Source organism: Drosophila santomea, chromosome 3R (assembly GCF_016746245.2).
Source record: "Drosophila santomea strain STO CAGO 1482 chromosome 3R, Prin_Dsan_1.1, whole genome shotgun sequence".
Taxonomy (NCBI): domain Eukaryota; kingdom Metazoa; phylum Arthropoda; class Insecta; order Diptera; family Drosophilidae; genus Drosophila; species Drosophila santomea.
The window spans coordinates 6,107,903-6,127,122 of NC_053019.2; the positions used below are offsets into that span (position 1 = coordinate 6,107,903).

The window sequence follows — 19,220 nt, forward strand, 5'->3', positions numbered from 1 at the left end:
ACCCATAAACAATTACGGTCTCGTCTTTCAATGTCGGCGGCAATGTTGCGGCGACGAGCGCTCCTCTGTCGAGGATCTGGGTCCCCGGTCTGGAGTCTAGACCGGCGCAACTCTCAAGTGGAGAATTTGTCATTCCCATATATCACACGAAGGATCGGGGAGTTGGCGATAAGCCAGGATAGAGTTCGCTCTGAAGCGCCGTTTAATTCATGTTCCGTCAGAGGATCAAAGGTTCAAGCGCCGCTGTCGCAGCTGCACCCCTATCCCCCCTCTCCCCCTCACCCCCTTGTCACACCATTCACCACAGCCCCGCCCCATTACGTACTTCGCCTTTCTCCCGATTGCTTTCACTGCTCTCGTTTGCATTTCCTCAATGTCAGGCCGCCAAAGCAGGCGTAAGGTAAGCAAATTAAGATTTATTAACAACAATAAATAAACAGTATGAAAACGCAACAATAGCAGCAGCTCCATCGGTGGCTTTGGGCCCAAAACAGTTTCCCATTTCCCGCAGCCTTTGAATAATGCCGCCAGATCAATTGCGTAACTTTATCCTGAGCTGATACTAAATATTTATGCAAGTTGTGAGTTACGGAAGTAGTGAGTATAGGGCGCTAGTGTCTATCCCTCACGTTTCTCATTCATATTGAATATATAATTCTATAATGCAGAGTCAAGTTCAAAATATGTATATTAATCCATTAAAATTTAAAACAAAAAATGTAATTAGATTTTATCAATTTTATCTATTAATTTTATCTTTTAAAAAACAAACAGATTCATGCAAATTAGTAGACATATTTTTAAACCATTAAAAAACAAGTAAGTATAAAAAACGTGCGTGTACCGAATCAAAATACCCTATGCTCAAAAACAGGAAGATACATTTTTATTTCATGTCTTCTTTGTTTATTACTATTGCAGCCATGTGATAACTAAGTCTGTTCCAACTTATATACTACCTGCAATAGAAATTTGACTTCTGGGAAATTGCATGCAGATAGCTTTAGAAGTGAGAGCCCCAAAAGGGAACATATATAATGAATAATATAATAGTTTGTCCGAAACATGAAAACAACTCACCTTAAGGTTTATTCGAATTGCTCTTAATGGCCGCGCAAATCTATTGCACAGTAAGAAAATTTAGCACACATTCGTTAGTTCCACGCTGATGTCTCGATTTCAGAGGTAACTTCGTGTCGACTCTTCACATTCTGTGCCTTTTTACTCAGCCTTTTCGCCTTTCACTCTTGCTGTCACTGCCACAGATCCAGATCCATGCTGTCAAGTGGATGGCGGAGTGACTGCGGCACAGTTCCTCCATAAAAGCCTTTGACATTTTATCGGAAAATCCATTGGGCTCTGTGTACATTTTTATTTGATGTGCGCTTAAAATTTCGATCTCGTTTTACATTTGCCCCGCCAACGCGCCCAAGTTCTGGGTGTCTCTGTTTTATATCCATCGGTTCATGGCTTTGTGTGGTTTCAAGTGGGAAATTGTGACAATTATATTCAAATTAATTGAGTAATTGCATTCGGAATCCGAGCGGCAGCAGTTTGGAGCGTTTGATTTATGGCGTGTGGAAACTGGCACTCAAAAATTAAATCCAAGTAAGCCAATAATCCAATGGCGTTGATGTCGCATTCAATTCGCTCCAATGAAAGACGCCCCTTGGCAACGAAATTCGAGGGTCTTCCGCCGGTAATTCAGCATCCTAATCTACTTTCGATTCCTGTAAACAATCTAAGACATTCTTCTGTTTAGATTCCTCATACCTTATCAATACAGAGAGTTCAACAAATGTGTTTGCTTCGACTTTTTGTCATACGCGTAGAGTAATTTTGAAATTCGGTCGTAAAAGCAAGGATGCGGACCTTGGTGACTTCTAAAATAGTTTTTCCTTTTAAGGTCAAGCTTAAACTAAAAACGTCTGCCAAAAATTTAACATCCCGCAAAAATACATATGGGTATAAATTTTGTACATTTTATATTCCAGGACCTTTAATTTAACAAATCTAAGTGTTTTTGGAATAATTTATTAAACGTTAAAGTGCTTTGTAATTAATATTCTCAAGGGGTAAATGGTATTTGTCATGCATACATAAAACTTGGAGTATTATTTATAAAAGAAATTATGTGATATATGCATTTGAACCCAATCTGATAGCAAAAGAAATTGAGGAAATATGTTACTTTGACATCGAAGAATTCTTTTTTGTGTGAAGTAAATATAGTAAAAAGATAAGTGAAGTAAATTTAACGAACACCTAACATCTATCAGGTTTTACAGAAACCGAAATACACGCTTATAAAAATAAGTGATTTTAATTTTTTTGACACAGAAACATAATTAAGTTATTTAAGTCAACTTTTATTAATTACAACGGAATGTTACATACATATGTATATTTATGTAAATTAAATTATTTATGTAATTAAATTTAATAAAAAAAAACCTGGATTTCGAAAAAAGTAAGCTTTATTTTTGAGTCCATTTTTTTTTAATTGGCTTTGATTCTAGAGAACTTAAAAGTAGCAATGTTCACTTCTTTGTGGTTAATTTTTTATACCTGTTAATTTAGAAATTATTTATAATATGTAACCCGAAAAAACCTGTCCGTGTGTTTGAGCTCTGTGGAAAGTTCAAATTTCCGAAATTGTTCAACTATTGCATTATCGCATTTCTCGAAAAATTCCTAAACAACTCTTATGAATATTTAAAAAATTAGTCAAAGCACATAACATTAACCATATTACATTACATTACAATATCAATCATTTACCCGATTCTACATTAACTTGTTTATAACTTTAACCGAACCGAATAAACATATACAAATTTATTATGTCCAGGTCGGGCACCCCACACAGTTCCTGCAGGCTGCACTTCGCACTAGTACGTCATTTGCAACTATAGGAACCAATCGTTTAGGTGGTTCCTGCCGCAGGCTAAGTATGCTAAGTGTTCGGAACTGAGGTCAGTTTTACTGTGCACCACAGCCGCTTGAAGAGAGTACTTCCACGAACCTTATTTCTCATCAGCGATTAGGATCTTGATTTAGGTGTAAAGCCATTGGTGCGATTTAAAAGACGAATTGGGGCCTCGTATGTCCTTCAACTCCTGGATAGACCGGTACGAGAGGTCCTTAAACAGCATGGCCTGCTCGCTAAAGACCTGCTATTGGCTTTCGCAACTGCGCGACATCGAGGTCGTGTAATATAAAACGAATTGTTTTTCAATATCTCAAACAAAAAACGTTCAGTTGTAGAACAGGGGGAGTAGTTTATATGGACATAAGTCCTTTCCTGGCCGTAAAGGCTAGGAACAGTGGCACACTGTTGGCAAGGAAAACGCAACCATTGCTCCATTTTTCGCGGATTCGAATGCTGCATTAATATAAACATATAAATAAGTACGGCGCTATAATTCTCTTTACATACAAATATTTTAATATACTTACCTTTGGAAAATCTCACCTTTTATGGTGTGACCGCTCCCGCTATCTTGCACTGGTGCCGGCTATTCCCAAACTGGTTTACACTGTTCCCAGACGGTGACTCTAGTCGGAGTCCTAGCGTCACAAAGGTGTCGGTGCCCGGTGGTGGTGGTGGTGTGGTAAGTCCACCACCAGTGGACTTCTGAACGGCGATAGCCAGTCACCGCTGACAACGGGGCATAGAAGGATATTCCAAGTAGGTTGTCCCCATCATGATCTGGATCTGTGGTCCAGAGTGCGCCGCTTACGTGGTCGCCGCTTCTTCAGTCCTAGGTCGGAGTTTTGGAACTTTCTGATCAAGTGATCCATTCGACAAACTCACCGTCCGCTAATTGGCATGACAGCTCTCTAAACTTTACTACATTTGTAACCACAAATACTTGACAGGTGAAAGGAATAAGGGTATAATAGACATTTTATTTGAATTATTGACATTTAAACATTTAAACATTTTTTGTTCCTTTAATTCTTGTTTTCCCCATTTTTATCTATATGCCACAACAATTTGAATATTTTTCGTTCGCACTTCCAATAGCTGAGTAACGGGTATCTGATTGTCGGGAAACTCGACTATAGCATTCTCTCTTATCTTAATTTTATAACTATATATTTTTGGTAAAAGTCATTTTAATATTTTCTAGAGATATATATTTTTTATTTTATAAAATTTCGGATACTTAATGTACATGATTATGTAAATTAGCTGTTCAAATCATCAAAACAAATCTTTAAGAGAAGAGCACACATTTCAAAAAATTAAAGAGAAATGAGTAGTCTTAGCAAAGCCCTAAACCGCTGAAAAGCAAATGTACATGTACATACATCGCTAAATTCTACAGATGTAAAGAAGATGTTGTGTAGAATCCGACAGTTTTTCATATCATCTGGTCACATTGAGAACGTAAGGATAACGTAATCCGATTCGTGAAAATAAATTTAAGCAATATTTTTAATATCGTGTTTTTTTTGGAAAGGTGTCGATACCGTTTTTGCCTTTTGCAAGGATAACTTCATTTTAGAGACTTAAAGGGTTATGCAGTCGGACCTCTAATTGGCCAGTTCCCCCACTCAAGATAACGTAAAGTATTCTGAGAGACAGGCTCGATGAACAAATAACAAATCGAAGTAGAAAAGAGGAATATGACAACGATTGAGAAACTGGTAGAAACTCTTCCGTTTTTTAAGAAGTATTTAGAACAAATTTACTTTTATATCAGATTTTAGGACTTATATTTTGTTAACATTATTTTTATTTGTATATTATTTATATTTTCCGATCTAAATAAATACTGGCAATGATCCACAAAAGTCCAGACCTTTTGAAGGGGCTTCCATTCTTGCCAAAGCCATGACTTTCACCATGGTTTCAACATTTTGCTCTAATGCAGAAAATAGGTCGAAGTCATCGAAGGTAAATTCGCAGCTCATTTATAAAAAATCAACAATTTCTGACAAATTGCAATAGCTTGTGGTGGGCTTCAGTTATAAACACAACATAGTTTTCTAATGGTTGATAGGCAAAATATTGTTTAAAGATTTATTAATCGCTGATCAAAAGTTTATTACCCCTGCTCCCACGTCCAAGAATCTCAAAGCTATGGGGCCAACAACACAGGTAGATAAACCATTGTTAATTGACATTATTAACAAATACTTTAAAAAAACCAATAGATTCCAGATTACTTTAATATTTACTAAAATACTACGACTATGCTACTAATATTCAAGTTAGTTTTTAAAATGGAATGACCCAGTGCAAGCAAACAGTACTTTTGATTTTAAATTAATTTCAGTTCGGTTAGACCAAATCAACGCAAACTTGAGGAGGGAAAACACTTGTCCCCATTGAACATTAAAGTGGCACAAGGAGATCGGGTTTCCCAGCCAGATCCATGAATGGTAATGAAAAGCAGGGAAAGGCAAACGTTTGAAGTGGCTTTTGATAAACCATTAAATAAAACTCAATACCACAAGGACAACAAGCCTGCAAGACTTTGGGGCGATGGCGAAGGCGATGGGCATTCGGAAATCAAACAAGAAACTGTCGAATTTAATTGAAAATGCCAATTCATCATAGCATCATAGGGGAGGGATGGATATCCTCCCCCTCCACTTTTATGTAATTGAATACCTGCTCCATTCAAGGGTAATCGCATCAGCAAAAGAAGCTAACAAAATCGCAAAATTAGCGACAACTCACAACTCAAACGGAGGGGCGAGTCCTTTGGGCGCGTGCGCCTGCCACAAGCATCATTATATTCTAATTACTCGAGTATTATCGAAACCCATTCAGTCGAAATGGTATAACGAGTAGCAGTTCCTGCCCGATCCATTCCACTCGCACACCGCACTTGGTCCCGCACTTGGTTACTCAAATCTGACCGCAAAACACGGAACCCTCGCCCAATCACCCCTCTCACTTCCGCGCTGGCCATCATCCATTGTTGGCTTGACTTTGCGGCGCCCGCGGCATCAAGAGCCACTGAATTGGCAATAAAAAGATTATAGCCCGAAGGTGTGAAGTGCAGTGGAGAGCAGGAATCGCACCGAGATCCGGAATCAGCGCGCGCAAGCCACTAAAGCCACCCCAACGGAGAGGCGATGGGAACGCGTGCTCGATTCGCACGGACCTGTTCCAAGCACCAGCATCCCACATTCACATGTACACTCACATCCACACTCACACTCACATCTACATCCACTCGACTCGAGTGAGGCGGATGAGTGCCTTTCGCACTGAGTGGGCAGCCATGTTGCCACAGCCTCCGGGCATCCAATCAGCGCCCTCTGGGCTCCACGACAGCCAATGAGGGGAGCTTTTTTGAGTACTCTTTGAGTGATCTCGGAAATAAGGCTTCTGCATAACCAGTTGCTTATAATGTGTCTATAGCTTCTACTTCGTTGGGATATTATCGTATGATGTCCTAGTCTAAAGGCTTACATTTTCGTAAGCCTACATCGTTTGTTGATGTAGGAAGTACTATTCTTTTGGTTTTAGTTGTTTAGTTAATACGTTCTACGCTCTGTAAACACAAAATCTTCACAATGAGTGGGTGCATTTTGTATCCATTTTACAACCGAAGGATTTCACGCGAGTTCTACAGTAAACTATCTGTGGCTTGAATATAATAGTAAGCATTAATAATTACTTATGCTAAGTAAATGGGTTTCGATAGCTGCTTACATTTCCACTAACTGACTGCATTTAATAATCGATTGGGCGAAATATCCTTCACTATAGTAATGTATAAAATGTTAGGATGAAGACCATTTCTTCTCTAGGCCGCCTGCAAATTAGTGAAGATGTGGACAGGTGGCATACGGTCATATGTTATTTAATATAATTAAATTAAAATTAGAAGCAACCGAGAAATATTTTTCGTCACATCCATTTGAATATTGTTTGGTTTCGGCTTACAATTCCAAACAATCACATGACCCAACTAACCTACTTACTTTAAAAAGTTGCAGTTTACGGTTGTCTCTGGCTTTATGGTTGCTTCCAAGTGATTTAAATTCCAAACAAATCGATCTCCTAAACAATGGGTTGAGACTGGAGTGGGCATAGTATGTAATCCCATTCGGAGGACTGTACCCGTACCCAAAGCGGAGGAGCAGTTAGCGGACTATAAACAATAAACAGGATGCATGCACTCCCCGAAAAGTAAGGCGCACCATACAAGTACGTAGAAGCAGCCGTAGCCATTTACGACAAATTTTGTTTACGCACTTGAGAGGAAACTCAAAGGCTCTCCAGCCAGGTTTCGGATCCACCAATGGCAGGAGTCGAATGCCAGTTTCCACCACCACCACAGAAGCCGACGAGCCACTTGAGTACGGCGCACATTTCCACTCCGGCAAACCGAGTGATTCTGCCGGGGATCTCGGCCGCTATTTAAAGACAGCCCGGAGCGCTCAGTGGAAGCACATTCGCTGCGCAACCCTCGAGTCGTGAAGATCGGAAAACCAAGAGAATATCCGGAGTGAACAAGTGTCGAGAAGGCCAAAGATATTCTCAATATTCCCAATATTAAAGAAATTTAAAAAACTCGAAATATCCGAAATATTCGAAATATTTGAAGTATTCAGGAATTTCGAAAAATGCTGAATATGGAAAGCGCGAGTGTGAGTGCTGCGATGGCGGGTCTGAGCAAATCGCTCACCACGCCCTTCTCCATCAACGACATCCTAACGCGCAGCAACCCGGAAACACGTCGCATGTCCAGCGTGGACTCCGAACCGGAACCGGACAAGCTAAAGCCCTCCTCCGATCGCGAGAGATCGGCCTCCAAGTCGCCGCCGCTCTGCTGCCGAGATCTCGGCCTCTACAAGCTGGCCCAGCCCAAGGAGATCCAGCCGAGTGCCAGGCAACCCAGCAACTATCTGCAGTATTATGCGGCGGCTATGGATAACAACAACCACCATCACCAGGCAACAGGCACTTCGAACTCCAGTGCCGCGGACTACATGCAGCGCAAATTGGCCTATTTTGGGTCCACCCTCGCCGCTCCATTGGACATGAGACGCTGCACCAGCAACGATTCCGGTAAGTAACCAACAACGAATTAGCGCCATTCAGGCTCTAATGGACTTGGAAAAGAACGCAACCTTTTGAATGGTCTTTTGTATAGGATGTATGCGCTAACTTTCCGTAATTTTCCCTTTGCAGACTGCGACTCACCGCCGCCACTGAGCAGTTCGCCCTCGGAATCGCCGCTTTCCCACGACGGCAGTGGATTGAGCCGCAAGAAGCGGTCGCGTGCCGCCTTCAGCCACGCCCAGGTCTTCGAACTGGAGCGCCGCTTTGCCCAACAGCGCTACTTGTCCGGTCCGGAACGCAGCGAGATGGCCAAGAGCTTGCGGCTGACGGAGACCCAGGTGAAGATCTGGTTCCAGAACCGCCGCTACAAGACCAAGCGCAAGCAGATCCAACAGCACGAGGCCGCCCTTTTGGGTGCCAGCAAGAGGGTTCCCGTCCAGGTGTTGGTGCGCGAGGATGGCAGCACCACCTACGCCCACATGGCAGCTCCAGGCGCTGGACACGCTGGCCTGGATCCCGCCCTGATCAACATCTACCGCCATCAGCTGCAGCTGGCCTACGGCGGTCTTCCGCTGCCGCAGATGCAGATGCCATTCCCGTACTTCTACCCGCAACACAAGGTGCCGCAGCCCATACCACCACCCACCCCCCAGAGCTCCAGTTTTGTGACTGCATCTTCGGCGTCCTCATCGCCAGTTCCCAACCCCATCCCCATCCTGGGCGCAGTGCGTCCACAGCGAACCCCGTGTCCCAGCCCCAATGGCCAGATGATGAGCGTCGAGAGCGGAGCAGAGAGTGTTCACTCGGCGGCGGAGGACGTCGAGGAGAATGTGGAGATCGACTAGGTTCACCACCTTTGATTGACCACATCTCGAAGTTGGGAAGGTGGGTTACGTTTTTGTGATAGCCGTAGAAATTGTGTTTTAGTCTCTATGTGTAACCAATAGATGTCCCATAGCTTTAGTAGCCTTAAGTTTTAGTAGTATCTACCCGAGAGCTAAATAAAATTATAAATTGAAAGAAACTTGTGTGGTTTGAATTTTATTTTCTACAACAAATATTTGCACATTTTTAAGCCGGGAATTGCTAGAATAATCGACTTATTTTATTGATCCACTTCTACAAAGTTGCGCTTTAACTTAAAACATGAATTTTAAACAATTTGTGAAACGAGCTTGTGAAACATTTCTCCTGGCAGAAGCTTAACGTTTTAAAGTGAGTATTTGAAAATATATTAAGAACACTTTGGGACTTCTTACTATTTTCTTTACTATTTAAGTCTCTAGGTTAGTAAATATCTTTATATTTAAATCTTTATCTTTTAACATTAAATTATTCCGATTTAGTTGCTGACGCATATTTCCATACAATTCTTTTATTCTGCACTTGAAAAATCTTTTTTTTGTTAATGAACTTTTATAACCCTTAAATTAAAAAAGTTGGTAAATTGGCTAATTTACTAAGTCTTCTCTAATCTGTAAATCATTTAATATGAAATATAAATGGCCGATCCAAATAATCGGATTATAGTTGTTCCTCAGTAGGCTATTAAAACCTACTTATTTTAGTAGGCGAAAGCCGTTTGCTGATAAGAATGCAACAAAAGGCGCTTTGTCCCAAATGATTGTTACATAAATTGATACCACATGACCTCAATTTGCATCAGCGGGCGGAAAAGCGGGAAAACGGAAAAGCGGTAGAGCGGGAGGCTGCTCAGACCCTTCAGAATGACAGCGATCTGGCGGATGAGGGCCTCGAGATGCGCTCCGCTGAAGTGGAATGCGTGTGGTCGGAGCCGGAGCCTTGCGAAAGTCGAAAGCCGCTGATGATGACCGACCGACTATGACGAGCCCACTCATTGACGACATAGAAGTGCTTCAATGTGTCAGAAGGGTCGGGCCGGACGTCTGCGACCCACAAACCACTGACTTACATACGCCGGACTCGGGCGCTTTTGCACAAGATCATCGCGGGAGGGAGTAGGAGGAGGAGGAGGAGGAGGAGGAGGAGGAGGAGTGGGAACGGGATCGGGAACATAGACATGTCCTTAGCAGCACAGTTGGTGGCTGACGACACAAGGACATGGCTCAAGTGCCCGGCGGCGACAATTCTAACGGCCGGTCGACCAGGCGATGTTTATAAACAAACAAACAAATAGAATCACCAACTGATCACGAGATCACCAGGATGAGAAAAAGGACATGTGCACAGTGGGAAATGATCAGTGCGAAACATCCACTTCAGAAGGATGAATGCGTTTAAAAGCAGTGTTGCTCGGATTTTATTGCCAGGCATTTGTTAACTTCCCTTAAAGACATTCACCCCTTTCTTCACTAAGAACAATTTTTAGGAAAATATATAAATATTATCACATATTTTCCTTTCAATCTCTGAAATCTATTAGATGGATAAACAAACCCTTTCATTACATTTTCGATCGAAACGGCGCCAAACGTATTAAAACTCTCAGTTTTTAGAGATTTTTCGAAAGTGTTAAATTTTTGGAAAGTGGGGCATTGAACGTGCTGCTCTGGCGACTGCCAACTGAAAAAACAATGGGTATGAGGAGGTCGCTAAGTACATATATGTATGCATGTAGCTCTTGGACGCATTCTTAGACTAAAAGCACGCAGGCATTTGACAAATTTGGGACACTAAAATCGATTGACAGATGTAGTTACTTGGGTAAATAGGAGCTCCAGCAGTTTGAGGATGTATCTTTTTGCCATTGAGCTCCCAAATTCTTGTCATTTTTCATATTTCTGATAGATTTTTGAATTTATTTAAGTTATTATTTTGTGTTTTAAAACATAAATGAGGGGTGGCTCTAAATTAGTATGGTAATTTTCACTTTCAGATTCGCAATGTACCTAAAGAAAACAGTTAAGAGGTATGTGCCTAAATAATCTCTGTTAATTCTTGAGATGGGATAAATTTAAAAAATGTCTGTTAAAGACCTAAATCAATCAAAATTGCTTAAAACATGATATTGTGCTTATGATTTGCTTAGAAAATCTAACCTTTTATTGAGGTATATAATGAAATTTCCTTCAATTATCCACAGGCCATTGGGAAAGTGCCTTGCCGCGAGTGGGAGACCAGATTGAGTGTTTTTAAGTTATGAGTGAGTTTTTCGAGACCCGCCCCATTCCGCACTCTCGGCTAGCAATAACCCCGATAATTCGTGGACTCTTTGACTTTGAGTCTCGGTTTTAGTTTTATAGCACGCTTCGGATTTCGAAGGGCTGAAGACGAAGACACACGCTGCATGTGGTCGTGGAGCGAATTGAAGTCGTCCTGCTGCCGGCGGCTCGGCTACTAATTTGTTTATACTGCGCCGCCTCCGGATTTGTTTATGCAACCTTTTTATGACACACATGCCGGGGTGCTACGAGATGTCAGCTACTTGACGGCAATCCTTTTAAACCGGGCCGCCCGATCTTTGGCTTATTTGGCTTGTAATTAATATGGAAATTAGTCATTTGCCGGGTTCGTGGTCGGTGTTGGATTTGGGCTTTGTGTTTTGGGGTTGGGACCAAGTGGCGTATGCGCAATCTTTGAACTGCAATTAGTCGTCCCCTGTCACCGGTCGAGGACGTCTGGTAAACAATTTTGGCTATATTCGCTATTTGTTTAAACATTTCGGGGAGGCCTGCATTCTTAAGCAGAGAGTGCATTTAATGGCGGAACGCGAAATTCAAAAGAAAACGCCAAAATCGTTGGCCGGACAGCTTAAAGTGTAAACAAAACGCCCGATCCGTTCACTTATTATAAAATGCACTGCATTCTTGTTTTGGCCCATCTCGATGCACTTTGCCGCAGCGCTTCGGCGTTGTCTTCCCATGCTCCCGTTCATTATGCCCCTCCGCCACGTATCCCAATCCCAATCCCATTCCCAATACCAATCCCAATCTGAAACCGAAAGCGACCCCCTCCACAGCCGTGTCCCTCGATCTCTGGATCCATCTCTGGATGGCCGATCGTCTGCTGCACACATGTGTGCCATAAAAGGAGGCTGAGGAGATGGGATTTTCGACTGCGACTTCGACTGCCACTGCCACTGCGACTGACACTTCGATTTGCCACTGCTATTGTTGTTGTTGTTGCACGTGTGGCTCTGCCGACGCGTTTGTTTATGCAACATCCCTGCTACTAACAGTTCTTGGTAGGAATAACTTCACAACAAATTCATCAACTAAACTCTAAACTCCGCAGCGCGATACTCTTGCGCTGGTTGGGTCCATGAAAAATGTAGGGTCTATAGTCGAAACTGCTTAGTTTAATACCAGGGAAGAAAGCAGTAAGTAAGAGTAGAAAATAAGGGAAATTAAGTAGTATATACCTAAGCGCATATTAATATCTAAACTGACTAAGGAACGACCATAAATGCATCAAAATTGCAATCTTTTAAATGAAATACAGTTGCCTAATTTTATGTGGGTAGATTCGTAGAGCATTTCAGTGCCGCATGAGTGAGCGTCCAACCTGATTTGTTATTGGAGCAGTGCTCTTTGTTTTATGGGAGGATGGACCTGGTCCTAAGAGGGCGAGTCCCAGCTCCCGAAAGGAACTGGAGTCGGAGCCAGCGACATTGCCTAATTGCTTTGCTGCCGGGCGGGCGATGGGCGATGGGGTTGGCCACTGGGATGGACTGGGTCGTGCTTCTGGGTAGGTAAATGAATCGTTGCCTTTCCGGAGCGATTAACCCACTCACACCCACGGAACAGGATTGCTGAGTAAACAAAGCTCGGAAGCAGAGTACAAATGATGCCCCGGCCTATTTATGTTTATTTTGTTTTGAAAATTGTGCGTTTAATTTATAGTTAATTGTTTTTCAGCTTTTCATTAGCCAACCAAACCGAGCGGTGACTGTGTGCGGTCCCGAGAATTCCCGGGAATCCAGCCCACAGGCCCGAGCATTCGGATCATATTATACTCGCACACCAATTGTTGATGATGGTGCTATTTGCGCAAGTTGTTGGCCAGCCCGCCCGTCCGACAAAATGGCCACCCACCTCAATTTCAATTTCTATTTCAATTTCAATTTGAAATTCAATTTCCAACTCAATCTTCCGTCCGGCAGCTGTTGAAGTAATCTTTGCGTAATGCCAAATCCATATCCAAATCCAAATCCAAATCCAAATCCGATTCGATCCAACCACGCCGCTTTCGGTGGCCACTCCTCTGCTTATTTGGCTTCAAATAAAAAATCATTTAAATGATTTCGAGAACGACGGCCTTAGCCGTAGAGCATGGTGCCATGAGATTGAATGATAAATGTTTTGGCTTTTGTGATTTTGTTTATTGTTCAATTTCGGGTAAAAAATTCCAATTTTCACCGCATGCATAAAACGGTTTTGGTGTTCGGTCGCCTTTTTTTTTTAAACTTATCGCGTTTTATAGACAGCCATTCAAATCGGCAGATATTGAGTTGAGTCCAACTAGCACTAGATGAATGATGTATTTTTTCGCGAGCTGTTTAGATGAAAATGTTGTGGTGTTGCGGACTGCAAAAGAGATACGCGATGGGCACACATGTGTCCAAGTTCCATTCGGGCAACTTCATTAGCGTTTTTAATGGACCTGCCGACTCGTAATGCCCGACAATTAAAGTCGCAATAGACATTTGGTTGGGCCGCCAGTCGATTCACGTGTTAGATGGGCCCCGGAGCCCAAAAACTGAGTGGGTGAGATGCGATCTTCCATGTATACAGTGCATAGTAGTATTGCCCAATGGACCTTATCAGCTGGCTGAGCGCTACTAATAGGCCAACAGGCGGAAAACACTTGAAGATCTATTGATAAACAGTCACTTGGTATGTGAGCTGGTGGGATCTGTTTTTCTCCACGGAGCATTTGGCATCGAAAAGTGTTTAGATAGATCGAGACGAGATGGGAAAACAAGCTGAATGGTGTCGTCTATATGGTAAACACTTCAATGAATCAGTTTCCTGGGTGGAAAAGTTTTCGGATCGGAATCTTTTGGCTGAGCACCTGCAACTTACTTGGTCGTTAATCGTTGTTTTCCTTTATTTATTTCGAACAACATAAAAGCGCTTAAAGCCCGTTTAAGTGCTCATTGCTTAGTGTAAACAGTTTTTCTATTGACTGAGTCACAAAAGGGTGTAGCAGCTTCTGGGATTTAACAATTGCCTATGCGTTCTTTGAAATACTTAAATCAAGTCCAAGGAAACAAGTCAAGAAAACAAGGAATAATGCATAGATTCTATTTGATTTTTATAATTTACAGCCTAGAATCCAGCTTAAAAATGTAGTTTATTAGTTGAAAAACGCTGATGTTGGGTTGTCTGCATTGAAATTACTGTGAGTTTTCTGCAATGCATAAATCAACATCAATTTGCCGAAGAAGAGCAGTTTAACGCCTCGTTAGCTTTCGTCACTAAGCTGAGCAATTTCGGTTTCAAACGAATTCCACCTCCTTCTTCCTCCTAGTGGCATCTCTTTATCTTTCCTCTTTTGGGGTCTTTTATTTTTTCATAATCACTATACGGAGAATTTCCCTCGTCCTGCCACCCAAACGCCTATCGGCCACACCCACTCCAACGTCGCCAGCTATTAGCAGCAATTTTCAATTTCCTTTCTGATGAAGCACATGGCAAGAGAGCAAATTACATGGCGCACAACTTGAGACATTCGCTTTTCTTTTGCTCGCCTTTCTTTGCTCGCATTTCTTTTTTCTTTTTTTCTTTATTTTAGGTGGATTTCGCCCCTTTTGAAGCCAGAGGTCCTGGCGCACACGTACGCAATTGTCCTGAGCGCTCGACTTCGATTCGAAAAGAACATTTTCTTGCAATTTCTCCTGGGTGGCTGTGCTGTGCTGAGTGGAGTGGAGTAGAGTCGAGAGTAGAGCCCAGACGGGCGCAAATGAACGGCCATTATGTTTATCCGAAGTGAAAGCGAGGGCTGAAGTGAATTTTTAACGAGCTGGCGGGGGGAGGGGGGCGAAGACGAGCCAAGGAGCTCCCAGTGCGTTGCAGTGAGCTAGTGAGGTATCCTGCCGGCAAAGGACATGCTTCAATAGAATAAGGAGAAAATTACACTTAAACGCTGCGGCGTGTCGAAAAGCTTCAGCTTCCCTGGGAGGTCAGCCTTCTGTGACCTTGCTGAAGGTAGCTTAGTGTGGATGCGAGGTTTGTAACTAACGAGGTATACTATATTTATATTATATTTTTTAAAGCAAAGATATGGCTGAAAGAGGGTATCTTGACTAGCATTATATTATTTGTGCTCCTTAGTTATATCGTTTCTAGTTTCCTCTTCAAAGTAAAGTGTATAGCGACTTCGGTTCCAGTTTAGTTCCCAGCCAACTGTTGCCCAACTTTGATTGGGCTCCATTCAAAGGTGGCCATCCAAATTGCCGGTCAATTAACCATTTCTTCTGCGGCCTTTCCTCGTTAACCTGTCCTCATCATTCGCGAGGCAATCGCATCGCCATCGCATAAGCACATTCCAGTGCCGAGGGATGATTTTAAGTTTATTTGCCCAAGCCGTTGACAGACAAACAGCTTCGGTTCACCCCTTTCCGCTGCTCATACTCAAACACAGCACTCATACGCCCCGTGCGCCATCTGCATTAACATATCATTAGTGCGTGCGTGTGTTTGGCTGTTTATCGGCGCTTTTGTTTACAATAAAGCGTAATCATGTGTTACAAATACCAATAATACAGCCTCTGGGCCATGGTAACCCTATAGCTGTAGCCATAGCAGCATCCAGCATGGGCGTCGCACCCACTTCAATGTCAGTTCGTGAATGCATAATGAGCCCCAGAGCTCCACAAATCGGGTCTCCGCACTCCGTCCTCAAGTGCACTTTGCCGGAGATCCAGTCTCCCGGTCTGGGTCTGGGATTGGAGTCGCGTAAACATCCCATTTTCGTGCAAATGTCCAAATGGCGCTCCAGTTGGCGCAGCCATTGCAGGAAGCAACTGTCTTTGGGGTCAACTTGTTTATGCGAATTTTAAAATAGGAAGGAAAATAAATGAACATAGCTGGGATCTTCATGTGTGTACTTTGGTATTCAAGTATATGGGTGTATACCTCGGAAAAGCGCCATAGTTAAGTGTAATAATTTTTATGCGTACATTTATATTTAAGGGGTTCTTGATCTGAAGTCTGGAAAAGTGACAACGACATTCATCTATTTTTTCCTCGGAGTTAATTGGCTCTTGATGATTTGGTAAGAACACACTTTAGCTGACCTGCATCATCAATTGGGCTTCCCAAGCCCCTGGAAACATTATGATGATGTTGAAATCCCATTAAATCTACGGTGAGGGGACTTTATGGTTTTCTTCCAAAGACTTTTGCATTTTTGCTTAATTCGTGAAGAACACTTGGCTCGGCACTCAGGCGCCTTAAGTAGAACCAACCAATTTGGATTCATTAAATACTTAAGTAGAAGCTCAAGTGCCACGGCTTAAGTGTTCGGGCTATAATTGCAAAAATATATAAAAAGAACAAAGTGCAGATCAAGTATTTATAAAGAACTTTATAGAAATCTCCATGTGGTGTTGACTTTTGTTTGAAATTTTCGACATACACATTTTTTTGCCTAATTTTTGATTACTATTATTATTTTTACCTTTCATGCAAACTGTTTGGACTTCGTTACCCTTGATAGTTTTATAAGTATATAGCACTCTGAACATTTTTAGTTTTCATTCATATTTCGCCTCTTTCTCCAGCGCTCGAATACCTCGCATGGATTTCATCTTTAGACTAACAGCATAAAATGCCAGGAGTGGTAAAAGAATAATAGCCAGTATAATTGCTGTGACATCCAGGAGATAAAACTGGTACCAGGGCAGATGTACTCCCGCTGCCACCAAATGTGGTGCCCCCCGATGTTCCAAGACGTAGTTAATCCAGTACATAGCGGTGTCCATAGCCCCGATTGGACGATCCCGGAAAATTCGCGATGCGTTGTCCATATTGGCTTGATATTTCGGATTCGTCAGCAGCTCATGAAGCGCAGAGCTCAGCAGATCCTTCGAAATGGTGCGATAGTCCAATTCGATGGCATATCCACCTGCTTGGCCCGCCTTAATGTTTATGCCCTGATCAAAGTAGAATGGCAATCCGAGCACCGGCACCGCATGGTAGACTGCCTCCTGCATCCCAAAGAGTCCTCCATGGGCGATGAAAACCTTCACATTCGGGTGAGCCAGTATGTCGGCCTGGGGTAACCACTTTTCTACCTTTACGTTTTCCGGCAGATTGGGCAAATGATCATCCTCGAATTTCCAGAGGACCCTTTGCTTCAAGCTGGCAAAGACTTCAAGGAAAATTCGAAGCTTTTCCGGTGGCATGTCAGCACTGCGCACTTGAGATCCTGAAATTTGCAGAGATTTAATTTACTTCGATTCGAATCAATAGTACATGTATAAAAATTACATGTGTACAAAATATTAAACATTTTTTAGATAAGGTGCTGTCAAATATTTCACATAAACTCACCCAAACTAAAGTAGATCGCTCCGTGCTCAGCGTTATCCAGATAGCACCCAATATGTTCTGGTAGGGGTTTGGTTGGCAGGATGTGCAGTCCACCCACTGAAATCATGTTTTGGGACATGGGTCTTGGTGAAGTCAGCGGCAGGTAGCTATTTAGAAGTATAACCGAGATGTTCTGTTCCAATTGCTTAACCGTCGGTACCTGGGGCAGTATGAGGGCAAAATGCTTCCTGATAACAGCATCTTGTTGCGGATAGTAGGATACTTCCCGAACAACATCCTCAGCAGTGCTAAGCAGTACATTTTCCAATCGCTCCCACAATGACATTCTATCCGTACTGGCCATAAAAACATTGGGAACGTAGGCCAATGGATTTACAAAGCCGAAGACTTGACTAAAATAATTGGCGTAGGCGAAAGTTGCTATAGTAATTACGGGTATTTCGTAAAGATACCCCAGCATTAGAGCTCCCTCATTGTAGAACTGTTCCACCAGGAGCAGATCGAATTTGCCCTCCTTATCCTTGGCGTGGATCAACTCCTGAACTTCCGGATGGGCCAGAGCAAAGTCCGTTGACTTAATGCCAATGTGTTGGGCCAGTCGCATGTGTGTTAGCTTTGACATGTCAATCATGTCCAATGCCGATTGGGTTTTCATTATCGCAGATACTGTGGAATTGGGCCATTAAATTTTTACTGAATAAATAATGAACTCACTTACTGTCGGCCCAGGTATCGTACTTGGGCAAAAGAATTTCCCTGTACTTTGGTCCCAAGTTCTCCTTAGCCAATGATAGCGGGGTAATGAAGGTGACTTCGTGTCCACGTTTCACTAATTCCCTTATTATGGCATCCGTCATCATAAAGTGGCTCTTTACAGGCAGGAAGAAGGGTGCCAGAATTCGGGCTCCATCGCCAGTCCCCAGAAGGCATAAGAGGAGCAACTTGATGAAGGGAATCTGCGCCTTCAAAATAGATAATGCCATGTTAATGGATAAGTAGATAATAATAAATAATGCCATGTTAATGAATAAGTAGATAATAATAGATAATGAATACAAGTAGATAATGCCATGTTAATGAGTATATTCGGATGCTCCAGAGTTATGTATTCTTTAATATAATTCAGGTTAAGAGTTAAGTATTATTTAATATAATTCAGGTTAATTATATATCGTTGAACGCGAAACAAACCATTCAATTAAGATTTAAAAGATGTCTCTTAAGTTCTCTTAAGATCGCGAGTCACGGTTACACTGAACTGGAAGCAATCTTACCAGTGGTTTTATATGTTCTCTTATCTTTCTTCAGTGGCAGACCACATACCTATAGCAATAAAGGATATCAGTGACGCCATTCTATGTAGTGCATAGTATAGCACTGATAGAGAGAGAAAGATAATACGATGGATCGATGTAAATGGGACTTAGACCAATCACGGGGGGTGCTATTGTTTAATACATTAACAGTGTAATTGATTTGGTCACATAATAACATTAAGTTAAGGTGCGATTGTCACTATCTTGTTGCCAAGTTAAGGCAATATTTCTTTGTAGGTAGATGTCGTTTTCGGTGATAAGAGTTCATTCAAGTCACCTATCAGTTGGTAAAGACTAAAGACTTGATAAAATCAACGTTTGTTTACACATTTTCATCATAATCTCCGGTTTTTGAACGGCGATCAACATTAATTTAAATTAATACAAATG

The 19,220-nt window shown here is 42.2% G+C and overlaps 2 protein-coding genes across 2 annotated transcripts; one reads left to right on the forward strand and one right to left on the reverse strand.

The window, feature by feature from the left end:
• The first annotated feature begins 7,207 nt into the window (after positions 1–7,207).
• Positions 7,208–9,059, forward strand: LOC120453915 (homeobox protein bagpipe). Its single transcript, XM_039638850.2, has 2 exons — positions 7,208–8,041; positions 8,165–9,059. The coding sequence occupies exons 1-2, from the start codon at positions 7,597–7,599 to the stop codon at positions 8,878–8,880; spliced, it is 1,161 nt and encodes a 386-aa protein (XP_039494784.1). The 5' UTR covers positions 7,208–7,596; the 3' UTR covers positions 8,881–9,059.
• Positions 9,060–16,568: 7,509 nt separating this feature from the next.
• Positions 16,569–18,744, reverse strand: LOC120453890 (UDP-glycosyltransferase UGT5). The gene is made up of 4 exons (XM_039638806.2): positions 18,706–18,744; positions 18,233–18,476; positions 17,515–18,180; positions 16,569–17,389 (listed from the first exon to the last, which is right to left on the reverse strand). Exons 1-4 carry the CDS (start codon positions 18,706–18,708, stop codon positions 16,716–16,718), a joined length of 1,587 nt encoding a protein of 528 aa, XP_039494740.2. The 5' UTR covers positions 18,709–18,744; the 3' UTR covers positions 16,569–16,715.
• Between the last annotated feature and the right edge of the window lie 476 nt (positions 18,745–19,220).